The 18704-nt window shown below is 41.2% G+C and overlaps 1 protein-coding gene across 2 annotated transcripts; it reads left to right on the forward strand.

Moving 5' to 3' along the window:
* Positions 1 to 1378: 1378 nt before the first annotated feature.
* On the forward strand, positions 1379 to 17489 carry TCTN3 (tectonic family member 3). Of its 2 annotated transcripts, none has more exons than XM_070432615.1 (14): positions 1379 to 1777; positions 1950 to 2073; positions 2391 to 2509; positions 4110 to 4237; positions 4471 to 4579; positions 4667 to 4782; positions 5523 to 5558; positions 6104 to 6184; positions 7179 to 7304; positions 8126 to 8230; positions 8669 to 8763; positions 9317 to 9470; positions 13517 to 13654; positions 16537 to 17489. In XM_070432615.1, exons 1-14 carry the CDS (start codon positions 1528 to 1530, stop codon positions 16768 to 16770), a joined length of 1815 nt encoding a protein of 604 aa, XP_070288716.1. In that variant the 5' UTR covers positions 1379 to 1527; the 3' UTR covers positions 16771 to 17489. The 2 variants fall into 2 exon arrangements, with proteins under 2 accessions (XP_070288716.1, XP_070288717.1); XM_070432616.1 differs by having other exon boundaries at positions 1380 to 1557.
* Positions 17490 to 18704: the final 1215 nt, after the last annotated feature.

Raw genomic sequence — 18704 nt, forward strand, 5'->3', positions numbered from 1 at the left:
AAACTTCCTGTTTTGTGGACCTCATATTCTAGTAATTACATATATTTTTGGATACGCTGAACGTGGCCTCTTCCTACAGAAATTACTATCAAAATAGATAAATGTTTTATACCCAAACTCAAATATAGAAAATCTCCTTAGCATCACCCAATCATATAAAAATATGTTTGATAACATTTATAACACAGAGATACATTTAGCTACTGACTTCAAAACATTAGAATATCAATATCTTGTCAGAGAATATGAACAAGATCAGTTATCCTAAAATTTATCTGCCTAAAGTGGTTCACTTGGAAAAGGAGGCATTATTGCTAGATTTTAGCTAAGTGTACTAGATAACTCTTACCAGGCCTTAATCTATATCAGAAAACCAAGGCACGGAAATGATCCAGATGTAAGAACTGGGCAGACTGAGGAAAACACTGGGTCTAGCTGGAGCAAGATTTTCATCATCGACAGTTGTACTATCCAGCATGGTAGCTACTAGTCACATGCAGTTATTCAACTTAGAATGAAAATTTTTAAATTCAGCTCTGCAGTCACGGTAGCCACATTTCAGGTACGCAGAAGCCACACAGAGCCTGTGGTTGTTGCTATGTTGAAAGTGCAGGTACAGAACATTTCCAACATTGCAGGGAGTTCCATCGGCAGTGCTGCTCTAGAAAAGCAGAAGAGCACACATTTCCCAAAGAGGGCCACAGAAAGTAGCGGTTTGTAATAGCAAAAAAATAAAAATAAGTTTTCTTCTCCATCCCGTGGCTATTTCCATCCCCGAATCTTATTTTCTCTTCACCCCCTAGAAAATGCCTCCTTTCCTTACTCCTCTATCTGCTCACATTTTTCCCCACTCCATTTTTTCAACCCCCTTCTATATTTTCTTGTAGTAACAAACATGCCGTCCACATTTAATGATTTCACACATTTATTGAGGTTGATATGTTTTAGTAATTTCTCAGTGTTAAAATGTAAGAAGCTGAATCTTTCTAATATATTCTCTCCCCCCGCCCCCCAATACAAAATTTAGATGAGACTCTTTTTTTTAAGGTATGTATCTTTGCTGTATTTTCCTTCGTGGAATTATCCTTGCTTAGAATCCGGGTGGAAAAGATACGCAATTCTAGTTCCAGACTCTGGGGTTTCCCTCCATCAAAGGAAGGGCTCAGGCATCTGGGCCGCGAAGCCCGCTCGGCCCCTGCGGCACTGGTCCTTCCGCTGAACCTCTACTGCCACCTAGCGGAGGGCGGGGCGAGGGCGCCTGCGCCAGTTTGGCGGTTGCCAAGCGACGGGGGCGGGGCCCGGCCTAAGGAGGAGGACGCACACTAAACGATGCCCAAAGAGCTGTAACAACGCCGCTTTCTATTGGCTGAAGAGATCTCAGCCACCACCATGAGCCAATGAGCAGAGGCAAACAGATGACGTCAGACGCTCTGCGACTTCCCCTCAGCCCCCTCCGTCCCCTAGCGACGCGTCTGGCGACCGCCGAAACCAAACGCACTGCAAACACTCGGGGATCTCAGCGGCCCCATGTACACCTCGCCGCTCGCGCTCCTGAAGGTGTTCTTCCTGCTGGTCCCCGAGGGCGTCCGTCCTCAGCCCTCTTCCTCCCCGCCAGGGCCGGGGCCCACCTCCTCGGGGCCAGGGTCGCAGGGCGGGACCCTTGAACCCTCTTCGGAGGGGACTGAAACTCCGCGGGCTGGGCCTGGGACCTCCTCGGTGTTCCCTACGCTGGGGACCCCTTCAGCGCCTGGAGATGGGGCCTTGGACCTCTTCCCAGGTGAGGGGAGGGGAAGTGAGGGGAACTACAGGCTTAGATCTAACATTCTGTGAACAAAGTGAATTGCTACCAAGTGAGGTTGGGGGCTGCCAGAAGAGGGGAATTCGAATGCACTTGGAAGAATTCAGGGCTCCTCATCCCTTTCGCTCTACTTTATGTTGCACCTTCGTAGTCTTACCGATCTGTGTCTGCGACTTGACTCCTGGAACCTGCGATATAAATTGCTGCTGCGACAGAGACTGCTCTCTTCTCCATCCGAGGACAGTTTTCTCCTTCTGCCTTCCGGGAAGCGTGAGGTGAGCTGACCCGTGCAGGGTGAGCCCTAGAGGGGATGGGGGCCCTGGAATGGGTAATAGTTGGAAGTAGGGAGAGAGATCCTTGCTGCCTGCCTCCCTCATTTACACCGTGAGTGGGATTGCCCTGGTGTTCCCAGAAGTGACTTTGCTCTTCGGTATCTTTAGAGCCGGGCCGTCCCATAGACTGGGACCTTCGTGTTGTCCGGTGGCTGCCCAAAGAGCCGTTCTTTGGCATCTGACTGACATCTATGGGGCAACCTTGTTTGGAGCTAGCCCTGTGCTTCTAAATGTACCTTCTCCATCCTGTGTCTTCGCAGGTCTTCAAGTTGGGTTTGTGTGGACAACTCCCTTATCTTCAGGAGTAATTCCCCATTTCCGTCAAGAGTTTTCGTGGATGTAAATGGAATTAAGCAGTTTTGTGTCCATGTGAACAGCTGTGAGTAGAAGCGTGTTGGTTCTTATTGCCTTCCATTCGTTGAAAGCTGGTTTTGTCTCTGTCCTTTTCTTTGTTTTGTGTTTAAACTTTTTTTTTCCTTTGAGAATTTCTATCATCCTCTTCTCCACCTGCCCCCTCTCTCTTTCTCTTATTTGGACATTTGCAGGTTTTTAATGCCCTATTGGCTATGGGTCAGAAAACCCATACAGAACTTTAATTTTAATCATCTCTGTTGGCCCAGATAATGCCAGGTAGATTCTGTTCCCCTACTTGATACAATCTCCATGAAGGCTCTCACTGAATCTCCAGCAAGCGATACATAGGAGGCACCAAATAGTACATGAATGACTGTCTTTGAAAAATGACCTATATACCAACCTTGTTTTTATTTTATGAAGCAACAATGTAGGAGAAAGAGCATTAGAGTCGGATCTCAGCTTTGCCATTTACTTACCAGCTGCTCAGACTTGGGCAAATCCCTTGGCATTTCCAGTCTCATTTCTTCAGTTGCGAAATAAGCAATAATAATAATACTAACCCTGGATCTAAAAGTGCTCTGTTAACGTTAGAGTGCAATAGCAATGAGAGGTGGTTGTTGTTATTAAGGTTTTTAAATAGACTTGGACATTTGCTGATGATAGCTATAACACATTAGCTGCGGCCCCATCCTTTCTAAATCTCCCACTGCCTTCTAGTCCCAGCCTTACTGCTCCAGAGCTATTGCAATAGCATCCAACTGGCCTTCCTTGTTTTTGATCTCCCCTCCTGTCTCCTATACCACCCTGCTACTGCTCTGCACCGGTAGTTTTGAACTTTCTTTCCCCAACAACACCTGAGAGTCATTTCCTTGGAAACTATAGGATACTTAGGATTGTTCCGTTTATATAAACATTGTGTCTCCCGAGGTAAATTATCAGCTTCTAGAAAGGATGGATTGTATACCCAGAAGTGGGGTTGCTGGGTCATGTGGTAACTCTATTATTAATTTTTTGAGGAACCTCCATACTGTTTTCCATTGTGTTGGCTATATTCTTATCTCTGATACTAATACTAAAACAATAATTCATTTAACAGATTACAAATAAATTGGAAGGTGATAGAAATCAGAATTGTTAACTCAAGATGGAGTATTGATTGGGAACCTTCTGGGAAAATGTTTTATAACTTAATCTGAGTAGTAGTAATAACATTATGTAGATTTGTAAAAATTCTTTTGTTTTTAAATATATTTTATTGATATTTTACAGAGAGGAAGGGAGAGGGATAGAGAGTTAGAAGCATCGATGAGAGAGAAACATCGATCAGCTGCCTCCTGGACACTCCCCACTGGGGATGTGCCCGCAACCAAGGTACAGACCCTTGGCCGGAATTGAACCTGGGACCTTTTAGTCCTCAGGCCGACGCTCTATCCACTGAGCCAAACCGGTTAGGGCTGTAAAAATTCTTGTGAGTTACACTTAAGATTACTGCGTTTGTATACTTAAGCTTACTGTGTATATATTATGCCTCAATAAAAATATTAGTTACTTGGCATGCAAGCCATTTAAAAATAAATATTTTGCTTTTATCTAAAACCCTTTTATTTCTAAACACATTTTAGCAAAATTAAACTACTTCCAGAAGCCCCAAAAAGTGAATGCATCCAACTTCCAGACCCCGGCTATAGAGTTTGGAGGCAACTCATTCAATTCAACATTCCAGACGCCGTCGCCAGCACCTTTTTACAGGGTGAGCCTGGGGAAGAGGATGGGATTGTTGGGTTTGATGTTTCCCTCATAACCAACAATTGACTGGTATCTTTGAGGTCCCCCGCTGCAGTTAGGTAAACTGCTGTCAGTTCTTTTGGAGAGCGGTGTTGTCCACATGAACAAGCTGAATTAATTTTTGTTTCTGCTTTTTCAGTTTCTGGTGGACTTCTGTCCACTTTCATGGTGAATAAGTTTCTGCTATGCTTTGTTCAGGCTGGGGACCCCATTTTGACTCACTTCTCAGAGTGGTCTGCAGTAAGCTCGCTGAGGCAGCCTGCAGGAGTTGGAGCTGGGGGAGTCTGTATCGAGAGCAATCCTGCAGGTGAGTCAGAGCAGAAGTGCCAACCTTTTTCTTCAAGTTAGAATAGGCTTTCTCATTTACCACCCCCTTAATTCTTTGTGCGTTAAGGTTTCTTGGAGAGTAAAAGTACAACCTGTGTCCGTTTCTTCAAGAATCTGGCAAACAGCTGCACCTTGGATCCAGCCCTCAATGCTGTCTCTTACTACAACTTCACAGTCTTGAAGGTGGGTATCCCTTCTCTCCCACTGTCAGCACTATGGGTTTAAAATCAACATGCTGCCCACGGCTGGGTTGTGGGCAAAGCACTAACTTGAAAATCAGAATGCCCAATAGCTACATAAAAGGCAGAGGGCCTGGAAGTCCTGTTGTCTGAAGAAAGATGAAAGAATTAAGGCTACATAGCCATGATTAGAGATTTTCTTTCTTTTTCTTCTTTTTTTTAAAAATAATATATATTTTATTGATTTTTTACAGAGAGGAAGGGAGAGGGATAGAGAGTTAGAAACATCAATGAGAGAGAAACATTGATCAGCTGCCTCCTGCACACCCCCTACTGGGGACGTGCTTGCAACCAAGGCACATGCCCTTGACCGGAATCGAACCTGGGACCCTTCAGTCCGTAGGCCGATGCTCTATCCACTGAGCCAAACCGGTTAGGGCCATGATTAGAGATTTTCAACCTCCTGGCTAATGGGATTGGCTAGGGAGGGGGAGAAGGGTGACATCTCACTATTTCATCAAAACTTCAGTAGAGCTCAGAGTAGATGGGCATCACAGTCCATCCAACCTCCCTTCTGCTTTCTCCTGGCATTTTAGTGGAAAGAAGAGTCAGGTAGAAGAGAGGAAGCAAATGATTCTAATATGTCTATTTATGCCCCCCACCCCCCAATGTGAAAATGCAAGCTCCTGGAGATTTCCTCTAAGATGTCTGCATACTCATTTTCTTGCTTTTCTCTCATTCTAGGTGCCAAGAGGCATGACTGATCTGCAGAATATGAAGGTAAGATGCTGCTCATCAGGAAAAAGTAAAGTGAATATTTGGTCCCTTTGCATCTGAGGCAAATTTTAGTCTTGATTATAATGGTGAAAGAAAATGCATTTGTGATGTATCAAAATGTTAAGTGTGAGTCTAAAACAATGTTTTCCATGTGTTCTATACGATTAATAAGTATATGAATTAAAAATTCAAAAGGTTGTTAGATAAGTTTGGGAAATATTAACACTATATTTAGGGTGGACTTCTTGGAGTCTTTAATAGGCTTAAGGGCCCTCGTAATCCCTAAGAGGCAGGTATCAAATACATATTTCTAAAACTTAATTGACCATGGAACCTTTATGTTATATCTCAGAATCAGCGTTCTGAGAAATATGTTTTGAGATGTGCTGGCTTAGAATGACAGTGACTTGAACTTAAGTTGTAGTCTGGCAGCGGAAGGAGAAAGAAAGTTGATGGTCAAAATGAAAAATACTCATTTTAGCTGACATATAGCTAGAAGAGAAAATGCTGCTTTCAATTTTAGTTGATTTGCTTCTTTCCCTTGCTAGTTCCAGGTTCCTGTAACACCCGTCTCACAGGCTGGTTCTCCTCTGTTGGCTGGAAACACTTGTCAGAATGCTGTTTCCCAGGTAGGGATGGGGACCTCAGGTTCTGGATTGATGAATGTTGTTCGCTACTACTGAGGTGCCTCATCTTCAGTACCACACCGACCTCACAGGAAGTTTTGTGCACTACCTGGAAATTAACATGTCAAGAATTGAGCCCATCCCCTTCCTCCCTACCATGTTTCAGCCGTTTCCACTGCTACCGTCCTCCAGTATTGCGTGTCGTGAACATTAAGAGTATTTCTAACTCCTCTGTTGATATACAGTCTCTTAGGGTTCTTACTGACCATGTTTTCTTCTGTTAGTGAAGTCAGTATCATCTGAAGATCTGAAATAGACTAATCAACTTTTCCTTTGTTCTCTCTCTTCTAATCAACCTACAGAAGTAAAAATTATCTTAAAGTGTAACTTTAAAGACTATGTTCAGAAATCTAAGGATCAATTGCTTATAATTTCCATCTCCAGCTGCTATTTCTCCTCATCCTCAGACATAGGACAGCCAAGTAAACCAGGTTTCCATCCACCTAACCTGTGCTTCTCTCACCTTCCTCTGCACACAATCAAAACTTATTTTTCTTCCCTTTCAAATCTTAAAACTCCCCTCTCCCATGGACCTTTTAAGAGCTCTATCCAGTCTCTTTTCTCGTGTGTTTTTAAGACTACTTGTTTATTCTCCCTCATTTGGCTATATTTTTAATTGAGATATAATTAACATTTAATATTGAATTCGTTTTAGATGTACAATATGATTTGATATATGTAACGGGGTGGGCAAAAGTAGGTTTACAGTTGTGAGTTAACGACCATCACCACACAGTTACACATTTTTTTCTTGCAATGAGAACTTTCAAGATCTACTCTTTTATCAACTTTCAGATATACAGATTTGTTCATAGTAGTCACCATGCTGTGCCCTCATTCATTTATAATAAAACCCTTTAAGACAGAAAATTTAAATTACACATAATTGGCCCACTAAATAATCTTTATTATAATCAATTCTACTTTTGTATTGCAGGTCATCTATGAGATAGAGACCAATGGGACTTTCGGAATCCAGAAGGTCTCTGTCAGTTTTGGACAAACCAACCTGACTGTTGAGCCAGGCGCTTCCTTACAGCAGCAATTCATCATTCGCTTCAGGGTAAGGGCCCTTCTCCTATAGGGGACAGAGGGGGAAGGAATACAGTTCCTCTGTGTCTGTAACACGTGTGAAGTAGAGTGAGAATATGAAGGCCTACTTCAGTCTGTCAGTTGAGGCATTTCTTTTTGTAGTGTGCGGACTTCCTGAATACATTTCTGTGCATTCAGTAGATACTTTTTTCACTTTTTATATTTCTGTATTATTTGAGCTTACATGCTTATAATGAGTATGAATTTTTGTCTATGTGTATTTATGAACGTTGTCAAAAATGTAAATGGCATTCAGTGTTTTAATCGTTCCCCACTTAACCTAAGTTTCCAATCTTGATCACCACCTTTGGCTTTCTTCTGCTGCTACATTTTCCAACCTTGCCGAGTCCAGTTTTTTTTCTCAGCTCTGCCTCCAAGTGATCAACCAAGTCTCGTTTCTCCGAGTTCATCTCTGGAAAATCTATAGTTAATTAAAATATATTTATGAATTACATTTAAATTCTTCTCCTTTCAGCCAGGCTGAACATAGACCTAAATTGATAGTAATTTTTTAAAAACAGGGTTAATAATCTTTGCTTGTAACCCTTAGTAGCAGTGCCATACAGTGAATTTATATAGTAAATTTCAATATTCAGATCACTCAGGATTTACTTCAGGGGATAAAAATGGAAGTCATTGGAATAGAAATTTTTGCAAAATCCTACAGTGTGGAAGGAGGCCCCCAGTGCAGCTAACTTCCTGCATTGCCTTAAGGAAGGGTGTGAAGAAAGCAGTGGAAGGTGTGCGAGCATGCTTTCCTCCATAAGTGACTTTCTTTTACTCTTTCTGCAGGCCTTTCAGAGCACAGCCACTCCCCTTCCTGGTCCTAGAAGTGGGAATCCTGGCTACATTGCTGGGAAGCCACTCTTGGCTCTAACCGGTGACATCAGTCACTCTGTATCCTTTCTGGGGCTGAGTGCCTGTTGCAGACTAATGAGAAGAGCTGCAGCTGCTGATCTTTTGGATTTCCCAATTCTGCAGTGCCCCATTTTTTAGGTATCCAGGACTTCCTTTACCAAGCCATTAATTCAGTGTATTCTCAAATGGTGATACAACCAAAGGCTTTAAAACATCTTAGACTGGCTGAAGGTGAAGATCGTGACTGATTTTATTTAATGAGGTATTTATATGCTGGTGTGTGCTTAACCATTTTTGGAAAAACACTATCTCTGGGTGCCTTTTAATTCCTAGAAGAAGAAAACAAATTGCAACTTGAACGATACCATGATATTAATAAAATGTAAGTAGTGTTAAGGAAACAATAAGGGCGTACATTTTCCAGTCTGCCTACTTTTCTTCTGTTATGACCTCCTTGACCATCACTTTCTAACTCAGGTGACCCTCTTGCAGAGCCAGGGTGATGGAACTTGCTCTGTCAGGAGACACAAAGTACAATTTGGGGTGAATGCAATGTCTGGATGCAAACTCAGGTAATTCATTGCTCCCCCATCATTTCCCACAATTTTGTCTCTATTTAGGGATTATGTTGATATGGTAACTTCTATATTTTGAACGAGAGTTCAGAGATTGCTAGTTAGGAGTAGTCTTAGAATCTAAATGATATTCATAATGCTAAGAGTTTTCTGACAGTCCTCTATACCTACCGAAGACTTTTTCCCTCCAATTCATTTTATACTATTATCCTATACAATAACAGGCTAATATGCAAATCGACCGAACAGCAGAACAACCGGTCGCTATGACACACACTGACCACCATGGGGCAGACACTCAACACAGGAGGTGCCCCCTGGTGGTCAATGCGTTCCCACAGGGGGAGCGCCCTCAGCCAGAAGCCGGGCTTATTGCTGGTGAGGGCTCCCAGACTGCAAGAGGGCGCAGGCCGGGCTGAGGGACCCCCCCCACCAAGTACATGAATTTCGTGCACCGGACCTCTAGTTTCTAATATTTGGATTAATATGCTAATATGGTTACATTATTAAGTTAGCATTGGACTGCAGCTTCCATGATGTTTAATTTCAGGCTGAAAAAGGTGGACTGCAACCACCTGCAGCAAGAGATGTACCAGACTCTTCACGGGAGGCCCAGACCAGAACATGTTGCCATCTTTGGTAACGCTGACCCAGCTCAGAAGGCAGAGTGGACCCCGATCCTCAGCAGGAACTGCAGTGTTTCAGTAAGGAGAGAAATACCTGTCTGACTGGGACTCGCATCCCCATTTTGTTGAAATTAAAACCAGCCCTATTTCCTTAAATAATGTGGTTATCATCCTATATAATAAAAGGCTAATATGCAAATTGTCCCCTCGACCAGAAGTTCAACCGGGAGTTCGACCAGGAGATGGGGCTGGTTGGACAACCGCCCACAGCCCCTCCCCCTGGCCGGCCCCATCCCCTGATCGCCCCCCCACCCACCCTGATTGGGGATGGGCTGGCCAGCCAACCTCTCACATCTCTTACCCCCAGCCAGCCGGCTTGATTGAGGCGGGCTGGCCAGACCACACAGTGCACGCATTCGTGCACCAAGCCTCTAGTCCTATATAATAAAAGGCTAATATGCAAATTGACCGAATAGTAAAACAACCAGTCTCTATGATGCGCACTGACCACCAGGGGGCAGACGCTCAACGCAGGAGCTGCCCCCTGGTGGTCAGTGAGCTCCCACAGTGGGAGCGCTGCTCAGCCAGAAGCCAGGCTCACAGCTGGTGAGCACAGCAGCGGTAGTGGGAACCTCTCCTGCCTCCACGTCAGCACTAAGGATGTCCGACTGATGGCTTAGGCCCGCTCCCTCCGGGCCTGAGCCATCAGTCAGACATTCCCCGAGCACTTCCAGACTGCGAGAGGGCACACCTGGGCTGAGGGGATACCTCCCCGCCCCCAGTGCATGAATTTCGTGCACCTGGCCTCTAGTCTATATATATAAAAGCCTAAGCGACTGTTACAACCAGTCGCTATGATGTGCACTGACCACCAGGGGGCAGCTGCTCAACGCAGGAGCTGCCCCCTGGTGGTCAGTGCGCTCCCACAGCCAGTCTCCTATGGCCAGCCAACCTCCCACGGTCCCTCCCCTGAGTCGACTGGCCCGATTGGGACTGGGCAAGACAGCCCCAATTGGCCTCAATTGCCGACCAGGCCAAGGGACCCCACCTGTGCATGAATTTGTGCACCGGGCTTCTAGTAAGAATATAAGAAATCATGCCCATTTGATGTCATTGCTTCAGGTTAGGTTTATATTTAACTTACTTCCTGAGAGAAAAATTTGAAGGTAGAAAATCTAGAGATTGCTCTGTGGTTCAAAATCAAACTTACTGCCCTAGCCAGTTTGGTTCAGTGGATAGAGTGTCAGCCTGCGAACTGAAGGGTCCCAGGTTCGATTCTGGTCAAGGGCACATGCCCAGGTTGTGGGCTCGATCCTCAGGGTGGGACGTGCAGGAGGCAGCTGATTATTGATTCTCTCTCATCATTGATGTTTCTATCTCTCTCTCCCTCTCCTTTCCTCTCTGAAATCAATAAAAATATTTGAAAAAATCAACCTTCCTCATTGTAAGAGAAAAATATATTACATATATATTTCAAATATTCTTGCATTCCTGAATATTTGATCAGCACAGATTCTTTCTTTGAGGTTGAAATTATCTTCTTTCTGTTATAAAATTTATATTTTTACATTTAATAACAACACATTACCAAGTCAGAAATTTAATTTATTAAATTAAAAGTAAAAACCTCAACACCTCCTGCCCCTGAATTCACCTCGTCCAGCTGTTGTTTTTACTTTTTCAGGTGGCCCACTAGATGAGTTCTCTTGACTGCAGTCTGACTGAAATAAGGAAATTTGCTGTGTTCTTCTATTTTCTTCCTCTTTTGCCTACCCCTTACCTCCTCACTTTAGGTTGCTGTACCTTTAATTTTCCTTTTATTTAAAAATGTAAATTATTTGTTTTTCTGTATAAGTAATACATACACTGGCTTGAAAATTTCAAAAAGTACAGATGAACCATAATTTATTTTACCAGTTTTATGAATGGACATTCAGGTGTTTTTCGAGTTTTGATATTATATACAATGCGGCATTTTATAACCTCATTCAGGTTACCACATCATACATGTGAGAATAAACCTATATGTTAAATCCTAGAAGTAAGAATTTCTAGATCAAAGGGTATAGGCATTTAAAATTTTAATAACTACTGCCAATTCATTCTCTATACAGGTTATATCAATTTGTAGTCCCTCCATCCATCCATGAGACTGCTTGTTACCCCAAACTTACATCACTACTGTGTTTTTGAATCTTTTAAGCTTCGCTCTTCTAAGTGAAAATAGCATTCCAGTGTAGTTTTATTTTTCTCTATGAATAAGGTTGAGTATTTTGACATATGGTTGGACAATTTATGTTTTCTTCACTGTGATCTATATATATCACTTGCCCATTTTTATTGAATTATTGGTCTTATGACTTACAGGAAATCTTTGCATATTTGAGAAATGGTTTTTTTTTTCTGTGATTTGATTTGCAGAATTTTTTTTTTCTGAGTTTGTCATTTGTCTTTTGACTTTGTTGATGGTGTTTTTTGCCATGCAGAAGTTGACTTTTATGTTGTGAAACTTATCAGTCCTTTTTCTATTTTACCTTGGCGTTTTAGTTCAGACTTTGAAAGACCTTTCCCCTTAGAGATTATTTTTAAATAATGTTTTTCCCTTTCTCAGCACTATTCTGACTTTAATCCTTATATACTTCTTTCCTTTTGCAGAGATTTGGGGGATAAGTAAACACATGTATTGATCCAGCCTTTAGGCAACTGAAGTCAAATTGAGTTCTCTTAAACTTCAAAGCCATGCTGAGGGAGTATGGATTGTGGATGCTACCCGGCTGAATACAGGAAGGGGTTGGATTGAGATTCTAGTGGAACTGAACTACTCTTTGTTATTCTTAAATTTACATGTTAAAATCACATTTCCAAAGAGCATTTGACAACATGGGAAAATGTTCCAAATGTAAAATAAATGAAAAGAAAAATGTTTAAAAGTATTTGGAACAAACTTATGAAAAAATATTCAACATCATTAGCCATTAGAAAATTGCAAAACCATGATGAGATACCGCTTCACACCCACTCGGATATCTATAATTAAAAAGATGGATAACAGGTGTTGGCAAGGATGAGGAGATATTGGAACCCTCAGACATTGTTGGTGGGACTGCAAAATGGTGCAGCCACTTAAAAACCAGTTTGACTGTTACTTAATAAACATAAGCATGGCCTGTCTTCTCCTGCTCCCAGTTTATACACGTTATTGCCTATATCTGAGCCTTACTATAAAGAAGTATGAAGCTAGAAAATCACAAAGCATATTTGAGGATAGTTTGTATCTGCTAAGTTATAGTAATCTACTGATTAAAGTACTCACTTCCATCAATCCTTCCTGCATGTTAGAATTAATCCTCCAAGAGTCAGTCAACTTGTTAGACTTCATAATCACTGAAATGCCTTCTTCCTTAACTTTTCACTGCTCCTGTGTTCAATCCTTTGCTTCAGGCAAGTGTCTGCTCAAGGCCAGTGCCTCGTACATGCCAGGCACATAGGAGACACTCAGTAACTATGATTCACATGAATCAATGATGCCCCTCCATGGCATCACGTGCTGTTCTAGTTGTATACCTCGTTATATGCCATCTCTCTACCTGAATTCTCCTTTAATCGCCATTTCTTGGTCAGATATTACTCATCCCAGTTCCATCCTCAACCAGAAATGGCTGTTTCTTCTTCTGGCATTCCACAATACTGACTGCGCACCACTCACTGATCACTTCTTTTTTATTATTTTTCTAATCCTCACCTGAGGACATGCTTGGCGAGATGGGGAGGGGCATCAATTGGTTGCCTTCCATACGTGTCCTGACCAGGAATTGAACCAGAAACCTTTCAGTGCAGGGGACGATGTTCCAACCAACTGTGTCAGTCCCACTGGGCATACTGAGCACTTCTTATAGCCATTGTAAATGGGCTTTCATTTTATAATCTCTATATTAGTAATTTCCATTTTAGAATTTTAATTTTCCTACGATCAAGGACAGTAAACAGGGTCTATGTGAACTTAGAAGCCACATTGCTTTCTCTGTTAATGTAGACTGTGTAAGAAATAATGGCTACTCAGTGCATGGTGATGGATTATAAGTGGCCATCAGAAATTCAAGCAGATGCTTCTTTACCCTCTGCAGGCTACAGGTTGCACTTCTTGCTGTATCATACCAGTGTCCCTGGAGATCCAGGTATTGTGGGCATATATAGGCCTCCAGTCCAACCCACAAGCTCATGTGTCGGGAGCACGATTCCTGTACCAGTGTCAGTCCATAAAGGTAAGTCATGGCTCATAAAGGACCACTAATCTTCGCAAAGCCTAGACTGTCTTATCAGCCATTTGATGACTATATAATTTTTGATGACTATATAATTTTGACTTCTGAGAAACAGTTTATGCTACCAGCTAATGCTTGGTTACAGTGAGCTGACACAATTTACTTTCAAGTAGATCCCTCCCAGCCTGGTTACTGATTTTTTAATATCCCGAATCTAGACTATAGTGTAGGTTAGTTTCTTTTAAATTATCATACCACTATTACTATATTGGTTGATTCAACCACAGAAAATATTTTCCATAACTATATATTCAATGTGACAGTCACACACTTTAGTCCAGTGGTTCTCAACCTTCCTAATGCCGCGATCCTTTAATACAGCTCCTCATGTTGTGGTGACACCCAACCATAAAATTATTTTCGTTGCTACTTCATAACTGTAATTTTGCTACTGTTATGAATTGTAATGTAAATATCTGATATGCAGGATGTATTTTCATTGTTACAAATTGAACATAATTAAAGCATAGTGATTAATCACAAAAACAATATGTAATTATATATGTGTTTTCCGATGGTCTTAGGTGACCCCTGTGAAAGGGTCGTTCGACCCCCAAAGGGGTCGCGACCCACAGGTTGAGAACCGCTGCTTTAGTCTCTGAGCCTTTTGCTCTGAGAGATGTCTGAGATTTTACTGCCTATGTTTTAGGATTGTTATGGTTTCGCAACTTACAAAGTCTTTTATCTGTATTTATTCTTGTGTATAGTGTAAGTTGGTGGTCTAGTTGCATATACAACTGTCAAAACGCATTACACTGAACATTTGAGATGTGTACATTTTATTGTATATAAATTATACTTCAATAAAAAAGTTAAAATGAAACAAAAAGACAAAAAAAAAGCCACTGACTAGGGGTTAATATTTGCAATACACGTACCTGGCAAAGTCCTTGTATGTAGAATAAAGAACTCTTGCAACTCAATAATGAGTTACAAACCTGAGTCAAAGAGGAATGTGTCCTAGTTCATAGTCTGAAATATGTAGCTACAAAACGTAAAGAGGTGGTATCCACAGCTTTTTCTCTGATAATGAGTTTTTATTTGAAATGATTGGACATGCAGTTTACATATAATGGTTTAAAAATTGAGATTATAAAAATGTAATATAGTAATATATATATATATATATATATATACACACACACACACACACACACAAATGATGTACTTTTTATTATCAAAGCCAAACAAAACCTAATGCAAACTTTTCATGTTGTTAAAAAGTAAATCTTATTTGGGGTAAATGGAATTTGCTGCATATAAACTAAATTGAAGAAAAAAAATCCCCTAAAATCTCACAAAATGTTAAAACAGAATTGTCGGTAGCAATTTCTGAAGTAAATATCATAAAATATTGTAGGTTAAGGTAAAAATAAAATAAGTCAACCATATATGACAACTGAATCCCTACTAAAAGAAATGAGCTGACTTGGCTATGTGCCTTTTGTTGTCTTGATAAAAGAATTTAGGTAACTAGACTTTGAGAGAGGTTGTTTTTTTCTTTGGTTTCATTTTTTGTTTTTATTTTTTCACTGTTCTTGCTGCTCATGCTAAACAGTGAATTTTCAAATTTTGCTTATACATAATTTTTTCAATGTAAATAGAAAAAATTTAGACTTTAAAATTCAAATATAACACACTGACTGAACTTACCTCAGAAATCTTGCTCTTTAGGAGGACTAAGAAAACAGAGATACACTCAAAATAAGTTATTCTCATTGCATTATGTGGAAATACAGGACTAAAACAATTTTGTATTATATTCTCAAGTGTGTTTGAGACCAGCTTGTTTTTATGTATGAATAAACTTGGGTTCTTACACAGATGCTACTGAAAAAGAAAAAGAGTAAGCTATTAAGACCTAAAGCTCTGGGATCATGAGTGAGACGGACTGATGTGTGGCCTTGAGGTAGCGTTGCGCACTAGGCTTGTTTACACCAGCATTACCACAGATGCGAGAGTAATTTGTTGTGCTATGACTTTATAAGTGCCACGTCACTGGACACTAGGAATTTTTCAGCTCCATTATAACCTAAAGGGACCACCATCATATACATGGTTGTCATTGACCAAAACATTGTGGAACTGCCAGATGTACGTATCTTTGTCTTTTTGTGGAACTACTAATTTTCTTCAGAAAAAGGCCCTCCCTACTGAACGGTATAGTTGTAAGACCATCAGTCAACATTTTGGAACTAGATGAGGAAAGGCATTTTATTATACAGAGTAATTTCCTTATTTTTAGTTCTGTGCCTCACTCAGTCCTTCTTTACGCCCAACATCTCTAAACCCAGAATTTCTCTGATTTGAATTGTCCAGTCTCTTCTCGAGGTGGGGAAGGGGTTGTTGCTTGTTTGCATTGAGGGAGTCCCATTCAGTGACCATGTTCTGTCCCTACCGCCCTGTTATCTCCTGTTACTGAGTCTTTCAGGTCTACAAAGACTTGCTTGCTCTAGTCTCTGGAGGCTTTTAGGTTCAGCCTTCTTTCCCTTTGCGAGCCTGATAAGGTGGAGCTGCTAAGCACATCACAGCAGTTTTGCCATCTGGCCTCTCTGATATCAGGCAGTTCCCCAGTTGGGGGAAGCTAGAGTCAGTCTTTAGGTAGGTATAACTGTTCACAGTTCTGGTGTCATGGACTGTTGCTGACAAATTCATTTCCTGTGTCTCATAGAAAATTACATAGGACCAATGTGAGAAAAAGGTATATCTTGCTTAGAGCAATTTGGTTTGGGTCTTTCTGCAGGGAAAGTTATAATAAGTCAAGTAGAGGGCTATTTAAACTGGTACCGAGTGCAGACCTGTCATGCACTTTCTTCCTGCAGGATCCCCAGGTGACGGAAATGTCTTTGACAACTACTGTGACCTTTGTGGACATTACCCAGAAGCCAGAGCCTCCACGGGGCCAACCCAGAACCGACTGGAAATTGCCGTTCGACTTCTTCTTTCCTTTCAAAGTGGCCTTCAGCAAAGGAGCAAACTCTCAGAAAGGCTCAGTCTCTCCCGTCCTTATCCCGTGTCTCTTACTCCTTCAAATTCTCAGCCTAAAGACTAAGTAACAAAAGGAGAGGAATCGGATTTTAATTTTCCCTATGGGAAGTCCTACGGCAGCCTACTTGTGTTGGCTAATGACCAGAGAGCCTTTAGGAGAAGAGTGGACCTAACTGAAGAGTGGACCTAGCCTTTGTACAGGAGAGAAGAGATTTTAGAAAAGCAATAAAAATATCTTGTTCATCCTAGCTCTCTGCTTAGAACTTGAACATGCTTCGGTAATGTCAGTTGCAAAGATCTGCTCCAAAAATTGAGTATATAACCTACAGAATACCAGCTACACATCAAGTTCTGTACTCCTCAAGCAGGAAAGAGTGCAATGAGCCCTTCCTCCAGCCCTTCAGTGTCTGATGCCTGACTAAAGGTTTGCAAACCTTCATCCATCTGCTCACAGGCACAGCTGGGCTCAACATCAAAAGGAGCATGCTCCTGCCACCCCCCACGTGAACTTGGGAATAGCTGCCCTCTGGACTTGAAAGAAGCTGACTTTTCAGAATAGAAAACTACTGGCTATGTATTTTATCTGGCTCCTCCCTACTCCTTTGGGCCAGTCTTCCCAGGCAAGCAATTATTTCTACAGTTTCCAAAATGAATGTAGAATCCCAGCCCCCTTTCCTACTAGCAAATGACCCTACTACATGTGTTTTCTCCTTTCCTTCACTGTGGTGGAGAAGTAAAACTGATTGGGAGCTCAATTGCATGAATCCCAGCGGCACACACAAGTTAACTGACGTGGTCTGCCTCGTGATTATTTTTCTACATATATGAGGGGTAAAAAAACAACAACACAAACTTCGCCTTTTCACACAGTTCCCCAAGACCCTCCCCTCTGGCATCTATCAGTCTGTTCTCGGTATCTATGAGTCTGTTTCTATTCTCTTTGTTCATTTATATTGCTCTTTAGATTCCACGTATAAGTGAAATCATATGGTATTTATCTTCCTCTGACTAACTTATCTCACTTAGCATAGCCCTTCAGGTCCATCTATGCTGTCACTAATGTAAGATTTCATTCTTTTTAAGGCCAAGTAATAATTCCATTGTATAAATGTACCACCACTTTACACACTCCTCTATGGAAAGGCACTTGGGTTGCTTCCATAGCTTGGTTATTGTAAATAACATTGCAATGAACATAGGGATGCATATATTCTTTCAAATGAGTGTTTTGGGTTTCTTTGGGTATACCCAGAAGTGGAATTACTGGGTCATAAGGCAATTCCATTTTTAATTTTTTTTGAGGAACTTCCATACTGTTTTCCATGGTGGCTGCACCAATCTGCATTCCCACCAACAGTGCACAAGGATTCCCTTTTCTCCACATCCTCACCATCAGACATATATAGATCAATGAACAAATAAAGAACGCCCAGAAATAAACTCACACTATATGATCAATTAATATTTGACAAATGAGGCAAGAACATACAAGGGGATAAAGATGGTCTATTCAATAGATGGTGCTGGGAAAATTGAACAGATACATGCAAAAAAAAAAAATGAAACTAGACAATCTTCTTACACCATATACAAAAATGAACTAAAATGGATTTAAAGACCTAAATGTAAGACTCGAAACCATAAAAATCCTAGAAGAAAACATGGTCAGTTAAATCTTGGACATTTCTCTTAGTAATATTTTTTTCTGATATATCTCTTCAGGCAAGGAAAACAAAAAATAAACAAATGGGACTACATCAAAATAAAAAGGTTTCGCACAGCAAAGTAAACCATCAACAAAATGAAAAGACAATACATTAAAGGGAGAGCATATTCACCAATGAGATGTGATAAGGGGTTAATATCCAAAATTTATAAAAAACTCACAACACCAAAAAACCACACAATCCAATTTAAAAATGGGCAAAGGACCTAAGTGGACATTTCTCTACAGAGGACATATAGATGGCCAACAGACATGAAAAGGTGCTTAACATCACCA

The sequence above is a fragment of the Myotis yumanensis genome, unplaced genomic scaffold (genome assembly GCF_028538775.1).
Source record: "Myotis yumanensis isolate MYYU_CA2020_CCGP unplaced genomic scaffold, mMyoYum1.0.hap1 SCAF_13, whole genome shotgun sequence".
Classification (NCBI taxonomy): Eukaryota; Metazoa; Chordata; class Mammalia; order Chiroptera; family Vespertilionidae; genus Myotis; species Myotis yumanensis.